This window comes from Acomys minous, assembly GCF_964271855.1.
Source record: "Acomys minous genome assembly, chromosome: 16".
Lineage (NCBI taxonomy): Eukaryota > Metazoa > Chordata > Mammalia > Rodentia > Muridae > Acomys > Acomys minous.
In genome coordinates, this window is record NC_140498.1 from 16,154,126 (window position 1) to 16,171,366 (window position 17,241).

General features: G+C 49.2%; 1 protein-coding gene across 2 annotated transcripts; it reads left to right on the plus strand.

Annotated features, from left to right (window-relative positions):
* Positions 1–350: 350 nt before the first annotated feature.
* ATOX1 (antioxidant 1 copper chaperone) lies at positions 351–14,892 on the plus strand. 2 transcript variants are annotated; one of them, XM_084763799.1, is made up of 4 exons: positions 351–508; positions 7,943–8,018; positions 11,382–11,548; positions 14,754–14,892. In XM_084763799.1, the coding sequence occupies exons 1-3, from the start codon at positions 503–505 to the stop codon at positions 11,504–11,506; spliced, it is 207 nt and encodes a 68-aa protein (XP_084619925.1). In that variant the 5' UTR covers positions 351–502; the 3' UTR covers positions 11,507–11,548; positions 14,754–14,892. The 2 variants fall into 2 exon arrangements, with proteins under 2 accessions (XP_084619925.1, XP_084619924.1); XM_084763798.1 differs by having other exon boundaries at positions 11,382–11,544.
* The last annotated feature ends 2,349 nt before the right edge of the window (positions 14,893–17,241 follow it).

The following is a 17,241-nucleotide window of genomic DNA, read 5'->3' on the forward strand; positions in this document are numbered from 1 at the left end:
ACAACAGGCCTGCAGCCCGAGGCGTGGCCACTCTAGTTCAGAGGCTGAACGGCAAACAAAGGAGATGGTCCCTTTAAGGAAATGCCAGGAACTGTCCTTCCCAGGACCGTGGGCCTTGCATCCCCCAGCCCCACACTGAAAAAGACCGACCCAGTGGAGAACACAACCGGGATCCCACAAGATAGACTCCAACAGAGCCTGGGCTGTCGGAGCCTGGAGAGGGTGTGACCTGGCGCCAAAGAGGCAGAGCCGAGTGAAATAGCCAGGTCAGAAAGAGGCGGGAACCAAGCGGAGGCCAGCCCAAAGGAGGAGCCTGGCTCTAACTGGGCCGGAAGGGGCGGGGACTAAGCGGAGCCCAGCCCCAGGGCGGGGCCTGGCCGAAGGTTGGGTTAGCCTGAGGGTGGGGCTTCCAGGAGCTCACTCCGGAAGCGCCGTGTTGGTGTCCGGGAGACGCGTTCCAGTCGCCGCCGCTGCTGCCGCTGCTCCCTGTGCCTCTTCAGTCATGCCGGTAAGTGGCTGCGTCGCTCCGCCGGCGCGAACTGCTGCCTCCAGCCAGATACACCGTTTTCCGGCCAGATGCTGCTGTCCCGGCTCAGGCCGTGGCCAGAGCTGCAGTCGTTTCTCAGTTTACCCTCCTCAATGGCCCTCCAGCTTCGCGACCCTCGGGAAAGCTGCAGAGAGCGCTGTGATGCAGAACACAGGCCTCAGGATCGCAATGGAGTCTTCCCGGGGCAGTTTCATCCTTCCTGAGTGGTAGAGAAAGGGAGGCCAGGAGGGAGGCCAGAGAACCCACATAGGGACCCCGGGACCTGCCCTTTCCACGTGCTTGCCTCCCTGCATAGGGGCTGGCAGGTTTTAAGAGAAGCATGTTTCTCCACCTTTCCCGTCCACTCCGGCCGGCATTTACTGCTGGGAGCTAGCTAGGTAGGATGAAGCCAGACCACTTGGGAAGTGCTGGGCAAAACCAGTTGTACTTGCCTGGAGGCAAGCTCTGATCCCAGTTGAGTTCCTGAAATACTGGCTAAAGCCATGCATGGAGTGGGGAGCATTTTCCTCCTGGTAGCTCTGAAGCCAGAAGTTTCCCGCGGGTATTCTGTGTTCTAGCAGCTTATTTTCTGGGAACAAACCTGGGATTTCCTCCTGGTACAAAGCCTTAAAGCTCAGGTGTCATTTTTCGTGGCTTTTGCCCTTTGTCTGGAGACCTGTCCTCTGATCACACAAAGACTAGACAAAGAACTTGATAAAAATCTATCCTACCAGTCAAGCTAGTCAGCCCTGCCCTGTGAGAGACTCTGGGATTCCGGAGTGGATGCTGCCAAGCTCTTGAGGGAACAGCAGTGAAGAAAAAACAAACAAACAGCATGAGGAGCCCTTTATTCTGTGTCTGCCTCTGCCGGCATTGAGCAGAACTTCGATGGAAGCGAGGCATACAGTAGGCACCTTATCAAGACCAACAGCTAAAGGCAGGGAGGTATTGGTCAAGTGCTGCCTCCAGTCTAGCCAGGAAAATGAGTCTTAACCCAAGATGCTTTGTTGACCAAAGCTTATCCCAGAAACTTGAAAGTTTGTGCCCTTCGCTTGCCAGCTGGGGAGATCTCAGACAAGCTGTTCTGCCTTCATTAACTTGTCCATAAAATGGGGAGTAAAAATAGACCTAGCAGAGCTGTGGTTGGAATCATGTCACCAAATATATAACACAGCCTGTTAATGTATCTTTTGTTTGTCAGATGTAACTGTCATCTTACTGCCTCCATCTGCTAACCTAGCCCCAGCCCTAGAAGCTTCTAGGCTCCATACAGTCTTATCTAGGCCTAGAACATTTTGAGCCTCTGCTGAATAAGCTCACCCTTCCTACTTCTTTCTGAACTCTGGCTGGCTGGTTCACCTCAGCTGTTCTGGCTCAGACTCTTCTCCAAACTGACTGATGCCATCTGGCTTTTCTGACTTTTCCCTCGGTGTCTGACTGAATTGCTCCACTTGGCCTCAAACTAATGTTGGCAATGGTGTTCTAATCTTCTGGCTCACTCTGTCATCGGCTGAGTCTAGCTTGTTCTGTCTTCAACCTGTCTCTGTAATACTGTCGTGGTAAAACTGCCTCTAAACTCCACGAACTGACCTGCCACAAACTCATCTCTACTGCACTGCCTCCCAACTCACTGAACTGATTCAGCTAACCGAGATCTGCATGCCTCTGTCTCCTGGGATTAAAGGCGTGTACTACAATGCCTGGACCTAAGCTTTTCTTGAAACTTTCTCTACAGCAGGCTGGCCTTGAATTCAGAGATCTGCTTGCCTCTGTCTCCTGTGTTTTTTTAATTTTTATTTATTTATTTATTTTTGGTTTTTCAAGACAGGGATTCTCTGTATAGCCTTGGCTGTCCTGGACTCCCTTTGTAGACCAGGCTGGCCTCGAATGTCTCAGAGATCCACCTGCCTCTGCCTCCGAGTGCTGGGACTAAAGACATGCACCACCACACCCAGCGTGTCTCCTGTAATTTAAGGTGTGCTTGCATTCCAACCCTACCTTCTAGGTTTGTGATCTCTTGCCAAAGCAGGCATGTCTGAATTAAAATTCCTCTACACCCATCTGTCCTCAAGGACATTTTAGGATGATGTAGGTCAGTTTGGGTAGAAGTGGCTTCTACCCCATTTTAACATGGACCTCACTGTTTAAAAGATGCCTTTAGGGGTGGAGAGATGGCTCAATAGTTAAGGGCACTGTTTGCTCTTCCAGAGGTCCTGAGTTCAAGTCCCAGCAGCCCTCTTCTGATGTGCAGGCCTACATGTAGGCATAACACTCTATATATAATAAATACATAAATCTTAAAAAAAAAAAAGCCTTTAATCCCAGCACCCAGGGAGGCAAAGACAGGGCTGTGAAGTCAAGGCCAGCCGGATCTACAAAGCAAGTCCAGGATAGCCAAGGCTACACAGAGAAACCCTGTCTCAAAAAACAAACAAAAGTTCAAGTGAGCTGTGTCTCCCTGAGTCAGTTCCTAACGTCAGAGCTTCTGCTTTCTCACCTCTCAGAAGGAGTAGTAAGTTTCCCAGTTACGGAATCACTGTAGTGACTAAAGGAGACAGAGTAACAAGGCATTTAGAAAAAGGCCCAGCACATCACAGATACCATAGCTATTAATAACTGGGAATCCAGACAGCAGTGTTCAAAGAACCAGTGTCCTCTAGAAGAGCAAAGTGCCTCCTCCTCCTCCTCCATCCCTACTCTTCCAGCTCTAGAGAGCCCGTTACAGAATCGTACCACTTGCTGGCTTTCCGAAGTAAAAGAGTTACAGACAGTTGTGAGCTGCGGTGCGGGTGCTGGGAGTTGAACCCGTGTCCTTTGGAAGAACAGCCAGTGCTCTTAACTGCCGAGCCATCTCTCCAGCCCCTCAAAGAAGTAAATGTATTATGACACTCCAGACTTTGACATCTGATAATAGTGTGTGTGTACATATATATATATATATATCATATAACAACACAACAATATGTTGCCGTACAACAATATTATATACATTATACTTAAGAGGATTCATTTTGCTTGTTTGTTGTCATTGCAGAGTCTCCCACTGTAGCCCAGGTTGGCCTATAAATGAATATATATATATATATATATATATATATATATATATATATATATATATATATATATGGGCCAGGCTGATCCTTAAATTTATAGCAATCCTCCTGCCTCAGCTTCTCAAGTGTTGAGATTACAGAGCTGCTGCACCTGGCTTAAAGCTTTTGTTTTGTTTAGTTTTGTAGTGTTAGATGTCGCTCTGTATTCTGTGTCTATGCTCTGCCCCTGAGCAGCAACTCAAGACCTAAAGGACCGTCTTAAACGACACAAAGCAGAGGCGCAGAGGAGCTGGGGAGACAGCCAGGGTGAAGCGGTCCAGGGATGCCCTTGTGAAGGCTGGATCACTCTTAGGCAGACTTTGTGTCACCCTCGTGTTTAGTTGTGCAATTTGTAGGTGGAGGTACAGGGCTCTGAGTTGGAATGCTGGCTTCCTGTGGGCGGAGCCCTGGCCTCTGATCTCTGTATTGTGAAAGAAAGACTTCCTTGCTGTGGTCCTCAGTTTGGAGTTCAGATAACTGTTGACTTAACTCCTTGGGCAGCAGAAATTGTCCCATGAAACCCCATTTCTGAGCATCTGCTCAGAGTCAGGTTGTGGGGGTTGGGCGCTCAAGCTACGCTAAGATTTCCCTGGAGCAAAGAAAGCCTCTCCCCTCAGGGCTTTTCCACCCATGACCTCACACCTTAGTGAATCGAGAGCAAGAGTAGATGAATGCTTCTCTTTTCAAGCTAGAAAATACGGCAGAAAGGGAAATGAGGGTCGCAGGATGGGTCAGCTGGTAAGGATGTGCACGGGAGTGGAGCTGCATGTGGCGTCCAGATGATCGCAGTGGAGTCAGATGAACCCCCTGAAGCTAGAGTCACAGGCTGTTGTGAGCCTGCCATTATGTGTGCTGGGATTCAAACTCGCGTGCTTTGGAAGAACAGTATGTGTCCTTAGCTGCTAAGCTGTCTCTCCAGCCCCCAAATGTAATTTTCAAAAAGGAATTTGCGATACCATGTGCTTGCAGCGGGTTTAGCCTGATTTATTGATTTGGTAGTGCTGGAGATTGAACCTAGGGCATTAGGGCATCATGGCAGGCAAGCTCTCAACCACTGAGCTCCAACCCTTAGCAGGCAAGAGTGCTATCTCGCAGAGGACCCAAGTCCAATTTCTATCACCACATAGCAGCTCATAGCTACTACCTATAACTCCATTTCCAGGGGATGCTACACCCTCTTTTGAGTTATGTGAAGTCCTCTACATACCTGGTGTGTATAACTCATGAAGCCACACCCATATACACATAAAAACACTGTATTTTTACAAAAAAATATTGTAGACATGGTGGTGCATGACTTTAATCCCAGCCCTTAAGAGGAAGAGGCAAGGAGATCTCTGTGAGTTTGTGGTCAGCCTGGTCTGTATAGGACGTTTCAGACCACCCAGGGGCCTTGATGCCACAAGTGGTGTGATAGGTGCCCAAACATGGCTCATTAAAGACATTACATGAAATTATCTTTAGTTGTGTACTACATGTGATTCATGATTAGACTCGTCCTGTCCCCAAGATACCTCATTATGTGTATGCAAACATTCCCTAATCAGGGCCACTCCTACTCCCAAGCACTCAGATAAGGCACTCACCTGTGTTAGAAATATTTTGATGAGCTTCATGACGAAGGTAAAGATTGAATTTAGGTATGCTGTTGGGTGCCTGTTTATAGAGTACTTGGGTTTCTGATAATGTGTGAGAAGTCCCAGGCTAGCCTGGCCTATATAATGAAACTCTGTTGTCAAAGTAGCAACACTAACAATAACAAATCAAGCACCAAAAATCAAGAAGTAGCCACTGTTTCAGTATTGTTTGTAGTAACATTCCTGGTGGTTGGGGTCTGGGCTAGGTGATCCTATGCTCTGGGCATCTTATTCAAAGAGTTAAAGATGCACATAGACTACAAAGTAGCAAGGAAACTATTCAAAACAAAGCAACACACAAAACAGATCAGAATATACTGCAGCAGAGCAGCCTGCCATTTGAGTGAGGGTACTCAAGGGCCCTACTTACTGTTTGGGGCTTCTTTTTATAGGGTTCAAGAGAAGGATTTTGGTTGCTAGGAGTGTGTAATTTGGGTACTTATCTATATTGACTGATGGGCTTGGGTTAAGTAAAGCTTTGTTCACTGTATATGCCCCTTCCCTTGAGCCATCTGATTTTAATCATATACATATGCATAGGCATAAAATGGAAATAAGGAATTCTAACTAAAATTGCACCTTGAAAACAGTTTGCCTCATTGTGCTTGAGCAGCCCATTCCCAGTGGTTCCTAGATTGTGTTTTAGGATGTTTGAATAGAAATGGGGAAATCAGGCATTGCTGAGGGGTAACTTATTTCCAATGCTTGAAGCAAGGGGGGGCAGGGGGTACCATCTTGGGTTGCTAACAGGGTGCTAGGTTCATTGTCAAGAGATAGATGTGTAGCCCAAGCCATTCCTTATGCTTGGCTGTCTCAGTACTGGGAAGTAAACCCAAGGCCTTGCACATGCTAGGCAAGCAATGTGTGGAGCTACATTCCCAGGACTGAGACATTGTTTTTCAAAAGGAAGAGAGAAATGGAAGAAAACTATCAGAATCTAGTAACTTTGGTTTAGAGGTATCCAGTCCATGGTCTAATCTTATTAACATATTAGCTATCTGTTGCCCTTTAATACTTATCCCCAAACCTGGGGTCAGGACCTGGGAGTGGCTGAGTAGAGTGACTAGGCTTGGCTCGGGACCTAAGGGAACAACAGTGCAGGCCAGAGGTTTGCCCAGGCTGGGGCGCTCCTTGGTTTTAACCTTGAAGACTGTTTCTCGCCAGGTAGACCTCTGGGTGGATACAAAAGTGTCCTTTTGAGACAGGGTTTCTCTGTATAGCCCTGGCTGTCCTGGACTCACTTTGTAGACCAGGCTGGCCTCTAACTCACAGAGACCTCCTGCCTCTGCCTCCCAAGTGCTGGGATTACAGGCGTTCACCACACACCTGGCTATCAAAGGTGTCCTTTAACATGGCAGCCAGCTTCTTCTAGAGCAACGGTTCTCAACCTGCGGGTCAAACCCCTTTTAATGGTTGAACCCCCTTTAGTGGTCAAATATCAGATATCTTGCAGATTGGGTATTTGCGTTATGGTTCATAACACTAGGAAAAATAGAGTTATAAAGTAGCAACAGAACAGTTTTATGGTTGGATGGGGTCAACAGGACATCAGGAACTGGATTAAAGAGTGGCAGAATTAGGAAGGTTGAGCTCTAGACTGACCCCAGAAGGAAACAGGGCAGAAGCCAGCAAGCATTGTGACCAGCTCAGTCACCTAACAGTGCGTCAGCCTTCAGTTGAAGGCACACAGGCTTACCAGTGCCATGTTATGGAAAGACCTCTCAAGGGCAGAAATACCAGGAGGCGAGGAAGTAGAGGGCACAGTGGAGGCTGACTGTCAAGCCCTGTGTTTGTCTCATTCATGAGCCCGGAGAAGGGACTGGTACCCCAGGAGTTGAGCTACTTAGAACATACAGTTTGCAAGTGTTGGAGCCCAGATGTGCTCATTTTCAGATGGTGAAGGAAGGGAAGGTTGGCATGGTCCCTTTCTGAAAACAGCCGAAGACCCAGAAGTTGTCTAGCAGTGATGTCATCATCAGCTCACTAGTGGGTTAGGTACCTTTTTTGTGCCTCTTCCTGTTCCCAGTATTTTGGGTGCAGCAGTGATGTGAACAGAAGCCCAGGCTCATAAGCACTTGCCTGCCTTGGCTTGTTAGATATCTTGGAGGTTGCGGGACCTCAGGAACCTGGGGTCCCTTCCCATCTGCCTGCAGTGCACTGGGGAGCCCCAGAAGTTTCTCCCCTTCCTGGAACTCAGGTGCTGCCTTTGACCATGAAGTACTTGAATCAGAGCAGTGGTGACCACATACCTGCGTCACCTGCCTATTGATATAATTGATATCCCTGTCCAGGCTGCTAGGCAGACCTGCAGCCTGTGGAGAGTCCCTGGGGACACCAGTGTACAAAATAATGTTCTGGTGATGAATCAGGTCCCAGATCAGCTCTGCTAGGAGTGCAGCCCGTGGCTGAGTCCCCTAAAGCCTCACGAAGCAGTAACCTCAAGGGAGGACTGGAGAAGAGCATCTCACACAGCCCTGCAGGTGATCCTGTTCACCGAGTGAAAGACCTTTCAGAAGACATCATGGAGATTGCCTCTGTTGGTACCGCCTGTGATGCACAGAAGCCCTGCATCCTCCTCTTACCCGTTGACTGGGCTCACAGACTGGCTTCCAGTGAGATTGTGTCCACTCTCTCTGCCCCTTGTCAACTCCAGACAGCATACGATTCATAATCTCCCTTTCTTGCAGAAACACGAGTTCTCCGTGGACATGACCTGTGAAGGCTGCGCTGATGCCGTCTCCCGAGTCCTCAACAAGCTGGGAGGTGAGTGGCTCTCCATCAGAGATGGATGGGAGACAGTTACCCGGGAGTCATGTTCAGTCATGAAGCCTGGAAGGATCGGCTCCATTTTGTTGATTCTTTCACCCCTGCCTCTTGCTCCCTCTCCCCATCTCCCTCTTCAGGGTCCCAATGTGTAGCCCAGGCTGGTGGTCACGGACTCCATCCAGCCTCCACTTGGATTATAGGCACATGCCACCAATGCCCAGCAACTGTCTTCATTTTGTGAAGGCGGGACCTATTTGGAGTTCAGTGACTTGGCTGGATTCACAGAGCCAGCAGGACAGAGCTGCTGTTTGGCCACACGGCCCAGTTCTGGAGCCCTGGAGTTGGTGGGTAGAATGCTGGTGGTCTCCAGTGTAACACATTCAGAGTAACAACAGCCAGGCCTGGTGGTGCATGCCTGTGAACCCAGAAGCCCAGGAGAATCGAAAGTTCAAGGCCAGCCCAATTAATTTAAGGAGACCTTGTCTCTAAATAAAAATGACCACAGAGGCTGGGGTATAGCCCAGCAACAGAGTGCTTGCATTGCATGTATGACATTCTAGATCCAATCTGCAGTACTGCAATAAAATAAAAATGAAAAACGAGTTCACAGAAGCAAAGCAAAGCTGGGTGAGGCAGCTCACAGCTATAGTCCCAGTACTTGAGGGGCTGAGACAAACAAGGCATTGCCATGGACTCGAGGCTAGCCTGAACTACAGAGTGGGACCCTATCTCTACAGATTGTAAATCAATAAAAGCCAGAGTAACAGTGCCGCTGGGTGCTGAGACAGCCTACACAGTCTCAGTCCACAGGATGGGACTTTCCAAGGTGGAACGGGACTGATGACACCAGTGCCTGAGGGGAAGTGCCTTGCCCAAATCCCAAGTCACAGGGTGAGTCAGTGACTTGCTTCTGAGCCCTGTGAGCTGGGATATTTTTATTTTATTTCTTTTTAAGACAGGGTTTCAGCCGGGCGTGGTGGCGCACGCCTTTAATCCCAGCACTCGGGAGGCAGAGGCAGGCACATCACTGAGTTCGAGGCCAGCCTGGTCTACAAAGCTAATCTAGGACAGCCAAGGCTACACAGAGAAACCCTGTCTCAAAAAACAACAACAACAACAACAACAACAAAAAAAAACCCATAGGGTCTCCCATTATCGTCCTGGCTGGCCAGGAACTCACCATGGGTAGCCCAGGATAGACTTGAAACTTTGAATAGTCGCCCTGCCTCAGTTGCCTGCTTTCTGGAATTACAGGCGTGAGTCACCACGCCCTGCTACACCGAGATGTCTACTCACAATAATCTGAAACACAGGAGAGAACCTGGCTGCTGACTTCCCACAAGGCCAGGGACTTTCCTCCCCAGGGCTTAGACCTCCCCATATAGGATCTGAGCGTGTCAGTCCACGTCAGCATGTGCCCAAGACACCTGAGAAATGAAATAGTGAAGAGATGGCTCAGTGTTAGGGGCACTGGCTGCTCTTACAAAGGCCTTGGGTTCAATTCCCAGCACCTACTTGACAGTTCTGTAACTTTCAATTATATGTAGATCCAGAGGTCGCAGCCATACCCTGCACTGTGTGCTGAATGGCCTGCTGGTGCTGAGGGGCCTTTGCCTTTGATAAGTTTCTCCCTGCTCTGGCTAGTTTTTGTCAACTTCACACAGGTGAGAGCCATTTGGCAGAGTGAGCCCCAACTCAGAAAACACCCCACCAGATTGGCCTGTTAGCTAGCCTGCGGTGGATTTCCTTGATTGATGATTGATGTGGGAGGGCCTAGCCCATAGTGGGTGGCACCACTCCTTTTTTTGTGGTTCTGGGAGCTATAAGAAAGCAAAGTGAGCCTGTGAGGTGGTGCGCGCCTGCAATCCTAGCACTTGGGAAGCAGAGGTGGGCGGATTGCTGTGAGTTCAAGGCAAGCCTGGTCTACCCAGGACAGCTAGGATAGCCAAGGTTACACAGATAAACCCTGTCTCAAAACAAAGAAAGAAAGAAAAAGGAAGACGAAGGAGGGAAAGGAAGGAAGGAAGAAAGAAAAAGCAATTGTTAGGAGCCAAGCGTGATGGCGCACACCTGTAATCCCAGCACTCAGGGAGGCAGAGGCAGGTGGGTCTCTGAGTTTGAAGCCAGCCTGGTCTACAAAGAGAGTCCAGGACACCTAAGGCTACACAGAGAAGCCCTGTCTTGAAAAAAACAACAAAAAGAAAAAAGAAAGAAAGAAAAGCAAGGGTCACCCTGGCGTGGTGGCGCACACCTTTAATCCCAGCACTCAGGAGGCAGAGGCAGGCAGATCGCTGTGAGTTCGAGACTGGCCTGGTCTACAAAGTAAGTCCCTGTCTCGAAAAACAAAAACAAAAACAAAACAAAACAAAAAGGCAATGGTCAAAGCCAGGCCTGTCATCACATTAAGCTGGAAGCTAAGGCAGGAAAATCACAAGCTCAGGCCTCCCTGAACTATAGAGTGATTCAAAGAGTTCATGGCTACACTGGGTAATTTAGTGAGACTGCCTCGAATTAAAAAGTATGAGCCAGGTGCAATGGTGGTAAAAGAAGGGGGCTGGAGAAATAGTTAAGAGCACTTGCTGCTCTTGCAGAGGATCCAGGCTCAATTCTCAGCACCATATGATGGTTTACAGGCATCTGCAACTCCAGTTCCAGGGGATCCCATACCCTCTTGTGACCTCCATGCATACTGCACACATGTGCTACACAGATATGCATGCAAGGAAACTACTCAGATACATAAAAATAAGTAAATCAGGGGCTGGAGAGATGGCCCAGTGGTTAAATGTGTGTGCTTCTTTTACAGAGGACCTAGCACCCACATCTGGTGGTTCACAACCACTTAAAACTCCAGGCCCTACACCTCTGCCCTACAGGGGCACCTCCACTCATATGAACATACCCCACACAGACCCACACATACACATAATTTTAAATATATATTAAATAAAGTTGTAAAGAAAGAGAAGGAAGGAGAAGAGCTCTGTGTTGCTAGAGTGGAAACTTAGCTTGGGCCTAGAAAAGGGAGGTGGTGGTGACAGGATTTGTGGGGAAGGGAGCTGGATGGAAGGAAGAAAAGAGAAAAGAAAGACGCTCACAGGGAGGGCTGAGGAAATCGCTTAGTAGCAGAGTACTTGAGTCCAGGGTTTCAACCACCAACACTCCTTTCTTACAGAGAAGAGCGTGCCACAGAGCCTGCCATGCTCACTGTGCCTAAAACAGAAAGCTTGCTGCTCCCTGGCCTCAGGGGAGAGACCTGGTGTTACGGGAACAATTAAGGAAGCCAACCTCTTTGTTCCAGTGGGTGGAAAGATCCTGCTTCCCTCCTCCCACATCCCAGTTTCCTCCTTCTTCCTGCAGGAGTGGAGTTCAACATTGATCTGCCCAACAAGAAAGTCTGCATTGAGTCTGAGCACAGCACAGACACCCTGCTGGCAACCCTGAACAAAACAGGAAAGGCTGTTTCCTACCTTGGCCCCAAGTAACCAGGACTGGGGCGAGTCCCTCCAAATGTACTGAAGAGGTAGGTGGGTGAGGCCCCAGCCTTTGTCGCACAAGCCTGTTGCTTCTCCACGGTCCTATGGGATGCAGGTTCCTCGTCTGAAAGGCTTGAGCCCAGATGCAGTTCAAATTGCAGTGTCTCTGGGGTTTGGAATCTTTGTCCAAATTCACCCAGAGGACATCCATAATAGGAAACCCCCAAGCCTTTTCACCATGGAGTTGGCACTCGGAAGTTCTCACTTTGGAGCCTGCTGCAACTGGGCTTCCTGGATTTGAGGTGCTCAGCCTGAACTTGGGCTTCTTGAGTGAGGTAGGAGGGTACCCTAGTGTATTTAGCCCACTGGCACCCCTCTGGAAGGGTCACGTCATCATTGTCTAGAACAAACCAGAAGCTTGGGGGTCTTGATGGCCTCCTGTGAGCAGGTAGAACTCCGTGTTATGTCCCCAGAGCCCCATGGCACTTGAAGGTCGCCTTGCCTGTCAGCAGGATCTAGGTTGGTAGTGTCTGGCCCTCCTGGAATAGTGAGCCTCTTGCTTTGGTGAAGTGACTGGCCCTTCACAGTTGATGCCTGTGCCCTAGGCCTCGCACTCCTGTGCATGGCTTCATGCTCACCCTGCCCTTCCTTGTACTTGGAGCCGGATGCGCCTCTAGCCCAGCCTGGTGCAGAGTCAGTGACCCCTCTAAGCTCTCTTCCTTCTATTTTACGGGTTCCAGAGAGGCAGGAAGTGGCCCTGTGCCAGCGCCCTTCCCTCAGAAAGCAGGACTGTCCTCACCTGTCCACCCAGCAGTCCTTCCCACTATGCCCAGCAGTCTCCTTTCCTCTGCACTGCATGTGACCCACGAATTACAATGGTCAGGGTTTTATTGTTGTTTTGGTTTGGTTTTGGTTTTTGTTGTTGGTGGTGGTGGTGGTGGGGGGGGGGGTTTTGGTTTTTTGCTTTTTTTTTTTAATGGTTTGTGTCTTCTCTAGAGCTGAATAAAATGAGGCCTAGTAAGGGCAAGTGACCTAGCTGACCTGAGACCCACACCGGTGGGTGGCAGGGGAGGGAAGGAGCCAGGCATCCCGTGTGAACATGCGGGTGTGTGAGTGTGTAAGGGGTAGTCACAGTAGGTAGCACTGGCCCTGCCAGTGACCCATGAGAGCCCCTGGCAAAAGGCAGCTGTAATCAAGAGGGGGTAGGGGGTCCCCTCTGAGTAGAGCCTCTTCTTTACTCATTGTGATCATATGGAACCCAAGCCATGTGTTCCACATATGTGGTGACAGCACAGCACACTAAAAGGCAAAGACAAGCCAGTTGTCAGGAGGCTAAGGCAGGAGAGGAAGAGCAGGAAGTCAAGGATAACCTGGCTTACATAGAAGAGACCCTGTCTCAAAAAAATAAATAAAAGTCATCGCTCCCCATGCCTTTTCTGGCTCTCCATGGCTAGGAATGGGCCAGCATGGAGTCTGGGGCGCAGGGGCCAGCTCTGCCCTCTTTCCAGACTATGACTTGGACATGTTATATGTGCCTGAGATTTGACTTATGAAGTGGGCAGACCCCTCCACCATGCCCGCTGCCTTTCCTGGTCCCTGGTGCAGCCCCCTAAAGGTTTGTCCTCCACAAGGTAACAGCACCAGCAGGTTCTGTGGTGCTTCGGACCTGGGCATCCAGCACAGTCCCTCACCTCGGGGCTGGATGAGTGGGCGGGCCGCTGGCCTCCATCCCTTCCAGACAACCCTGTTGTGCATTGCACCGCCATGTAAACAGTTTTCTTTGTTGGCTTTATTTTTTAATTTTTTACAAGTAATTTTTGAAATAGGCCCTCACCCTGTTGCGCAGGCCATCTGGAATTGGCAGCGATTCTGCCATAGGCCCTCAAATGCTATGATTACAGCTATGAGCCCCCTGTGCAGCTTTTCCGTGTAAGGTCATATTTGAGGGCCAGGAAGATGGCTCAGTGGGTAAGGACACCTGTGTGACAGCCTGGGGACCTGCGTTTGCTTTCCAGAACCCACATAAAGGTAGAAGAAGAGAACACACCAGTCCTCTGACCTCCATACACATATGATGATACACACACCATACTAATCAAAATGTTTTATTTGACCAGGTGGTGGCGGCACACACCTCGTCTTTAGTCCTAGCACTCAGGATGCAGACGCAGGTAGATCTCTTGAGTTCGAGGCCAGCCTGGTCTATAGAGTGAGTTCCAGGAGAGCCAGGCATACACAGAGAAACCCTGTCTTCAAAAAGAAAACAATGTAAACGAAAGGTTTAATTTTGAAAAAAGATTGTATTTAATAAGCATAATCTCTATGGAGATCTGGAAGAGTGGCTCTTGTAACTAAATCAGCACCTGCTGATGGCCAGTAGTGTGACACTTCGAGCTTTGCTTCTTGTGGCTTTTTTTTTTTAATCAAGTTGAAAATGAAGTTGATGGGATGTAGTTAGCCGTGTTCATGGGCGCCATTCATAAGCACTGTTGGCGTTTGCGGTGGAGCACAGCCACACCGGTACCTACTAGAGAACATTTTCATTATCTGAGAAAAATACCCCATGTCCATCAAGCAGTGGTTGCCCAGGCACCCCCACTGCTTCCTGCTACTGTGGCCTAGCCTGGGTACCATCTATAAAGGGAGTGATACTGTATGTTTATTTGCTTGCTTGTTCATTTGGGAGTGTCTCATGTACCCCAGGCTAGCCCTGAACTCAGGATTTAGTGTCAATGATCTTGAATTTCTGATCATCCTATCTCCACTTCCCCAGGCTAGAATACAGGCATGCATCACCATCGTGCCTGTTTTGTTTTGTTATTTTTGTTTTTCGAGACACAGTTTCTTTGTTGTAGCCTCAGCAATCCTGGAATTTACTCTGTAGACCTCAAACTCAAAGAGATCTGCCTGCCTCTGCCTCCTGAGTGCTGGGATTAAAGGCGTGCGCCACCCCCCCCCCCCAACACATATGTCTTATATCAGGGTAGTCTTGAACTCCTCCTCCTCCTCCTCCCACCTGTGTCGGTATTGCAACAGTCTGCCAAGCCCAGTTCTCTGACTTTCTATTCTGGGAGTCAGAGATGTATAAACGCTGTATGGAAGGAGTCAGCTCCCGCCGCTCACCTAGACCTAGAGTTGGCAGGTCTGGTTGGTTACTTTGTAGCATCTGTGCAGACACCAGCCACCATAGGCCGCAATATTTCCCATCCACAGTAGGTGGCGCCATTGATCCGTCTAATTTTTCCTTCTCTCCTAGGCTGTTGATCTGGTCGCCTGGCAGATCTGGAACACCAACTGCTCAGTCCAGCTCAGCCATGGAATTCCTGCCCAGACAGGCCTTCCCCTGCCGGCTCCCTGCCAGCTTCTCCACAATAAAGCCAGGCTGCATTTGTTGAGGGAGTGTCTGTTGTGTTCTTGGTACTGCTCGCTCACCCACAAGCTGCTGTCGTGTTTGCTTGTGTTTCTAGAGCCCCCCCCCCACTTGAGGTCAGGTGCCCGTCACATGGCCGTTCTCTGCTGGTGATCTTGAGAAGCCCACTGCCCTCTCTCGGCTTCTCTCTGTAGTGGGAAGTATTGGGCCAGATCAGTTTTTTGGTTTTTTGTGTTTTTTTTTCCCCTTCTCACTAAGAGATGAGGCTCTGAAACAATTACAAAGACGGGAAGCCATTGTGAAGGCTGCCCCAGGAGGGTCTGAGCTTTAGCACGTCCTCCTACATGGTCTACTTAACCTCGGTGTTCAATGCCTGAGAGAGAACAGCGTCTTCAACAAATGATTGTGATAGTTATAAAGAAAGAAAGAAAGAAAAAAAAAGAACCAATGAGTGAGAGCTGTTTGCAGTAGAGCCATCCCCCAGTGTCTACCACTCACTAAGTTTTACATATTTCACAGATCACAGACAGAGGACTGGCCAGTCCTTCCCTTCAAAGAACAACACTACCTTCACGGAGCTGCTGAGCTAGGCAAGGCAGTGGGTTTTTGTTTGTTTGTTTGTTTTGTTTTGTTTTGTTTTTGTTTTTTTCAAGACAAGGTTTCTCTTGTAGTCCTGGCTGTCTTGGACTTGCTTTGTAGATCAGGCTGACCTTGAACTCACAGAGACCCACCTGCCTCTCTGCCTCCCGAGTGCTGGGATTAAAGGCATGCCCCACCACTGCCTGGCTTAAGTTTGTATAGCTTAAAAAGAAAAAAAGAAAAGAAAACGTGTGTGTGAGGTGTTACATTGCTGCCAGTCTGGGAACCAGAGAGATGGCCCGGATGAACCACAGACCATGCAGGACACACGTGGTGTCTGAGATGCTTTTGAACAGATTTCAGACCATCTTCACCAGATCATGGGGAAAGTTGATCTGGACAAAGTCATTGACTCATGACCCAGGCTGGGGTGGGGGAGCTGGAAAGAGGAAACCGGTCCCACCTCACAAAAGACATGGAGTTTTCTGCCCACCTACACTGAAAGCCAGAGTTCCATTTCCCCAAGCCAGGAGCAAGGCAAGTGGCTTTCTGCAACTGTCTGCTGTGCATAGGCAGGTTTATACAGCGGTGGTTCGTTCTCCTGTTTTGTGAGGTAGGGCATCACAAGGTTGCCCTGTAGAACTCATAGAGGAGCACCTATCTCTGCCTCCTGAAAGCTTGAATTGATAGCATGCGCCGCTATGTCCAACCTTAAGATGTATTTATGAGTATAAATAAATGTGTATCTGTGAGTGTGGGTACCCGAGGAGACCAGAAGAGGACGCTAGAGCTCATGGAGTTGGAATTATAGGCAGTTCTGAGATCCCTAAGGTGGGGAAAGGGGACTGAATGTGGATCCTCTGCCATTTACTGGGTGCTCAACACTGCTGGACATGGGACAAGATCAGTTCTGCCCTTAACCAGCATGACCTTGGACTAGCCAGCACAGCTTCATCTGGACAATCACAGTTCCTTCACTCCAGGGAACCTGGTACCCAGAACTGAGACATCCTTTCACAGTGGCACCAAGAGGGACCAGAGCTCAAGGCTAGCCTCAGCTGTATAGAGAGTTTAAGGCTAGCTTGAGCTGCATAAGATCCCCCAGTCAATCACCTGCCTACCAACAAAGTCTAGGGCTAATTCTGCCCTTGTGGTCCCTTAGGGGCACAGGGCTTCTTCCCAAGCCTCCTGGTAGGTTGGGTTTTTTTTTTTTTACCACTAGATGGCAGTGTGCTTTGGATTTAGTTATCCTAAAGGACAGAGCTAAGGGCCTCAGCTGAGTGCACTGATCCCAACTAGAGCAGAAGAGGCACTGGTCCCTCTGAGGAGTCCCTGGCCCTAAAGGCACCACTATCTCAAGCCTTGGGTGTTTCCAACAGACGAGGCAGCCTGGACCAGAGTTCCACTTTCCCAGGCCAGGAGCAAACCAAGTGGCATTCTGCAACTGTCTACCGTGCATATGCAGGTTTATACAGTGTTTGTTTGTTCACCTGGAGGAAGCCATCCCCAGGCTTCGTGTCTGGTGTCTAACTCTGTTCATCCTCATTTGAGACAGGGTCTCTCACTAACCCTGGAGCTGGATGACTCCAGCTAGAGTGTCTAGCCAGTGATCCCCCCTTACTCCCCACCTCTTTTTTTTTTTTTTTTTTTTTTTTTTGAGACAGAGTGTTGCTATGCAGATGGTCTCAAAAACTTCTCCAGTTGCTGTTATTTAAGGTTTATTTTATAGCTGGCTGGTGATGACTCACACTTTTAATCCTAGCACTTGAGAGGCAGAGTCAAGACCAACCTGATC

Excerpts from the sequence above, each read along its gene's own strand:
- ATOX1 (XM_084763799.1), top strand. Across the intron at positions 8,019-11,381 it reads AGTCCTCAACAAGCTGGGAG|GAGTGGAGTTCAACATTGAT; the intron begins GTGAGTGGCTCT and ends TTCTTCCTGCAG.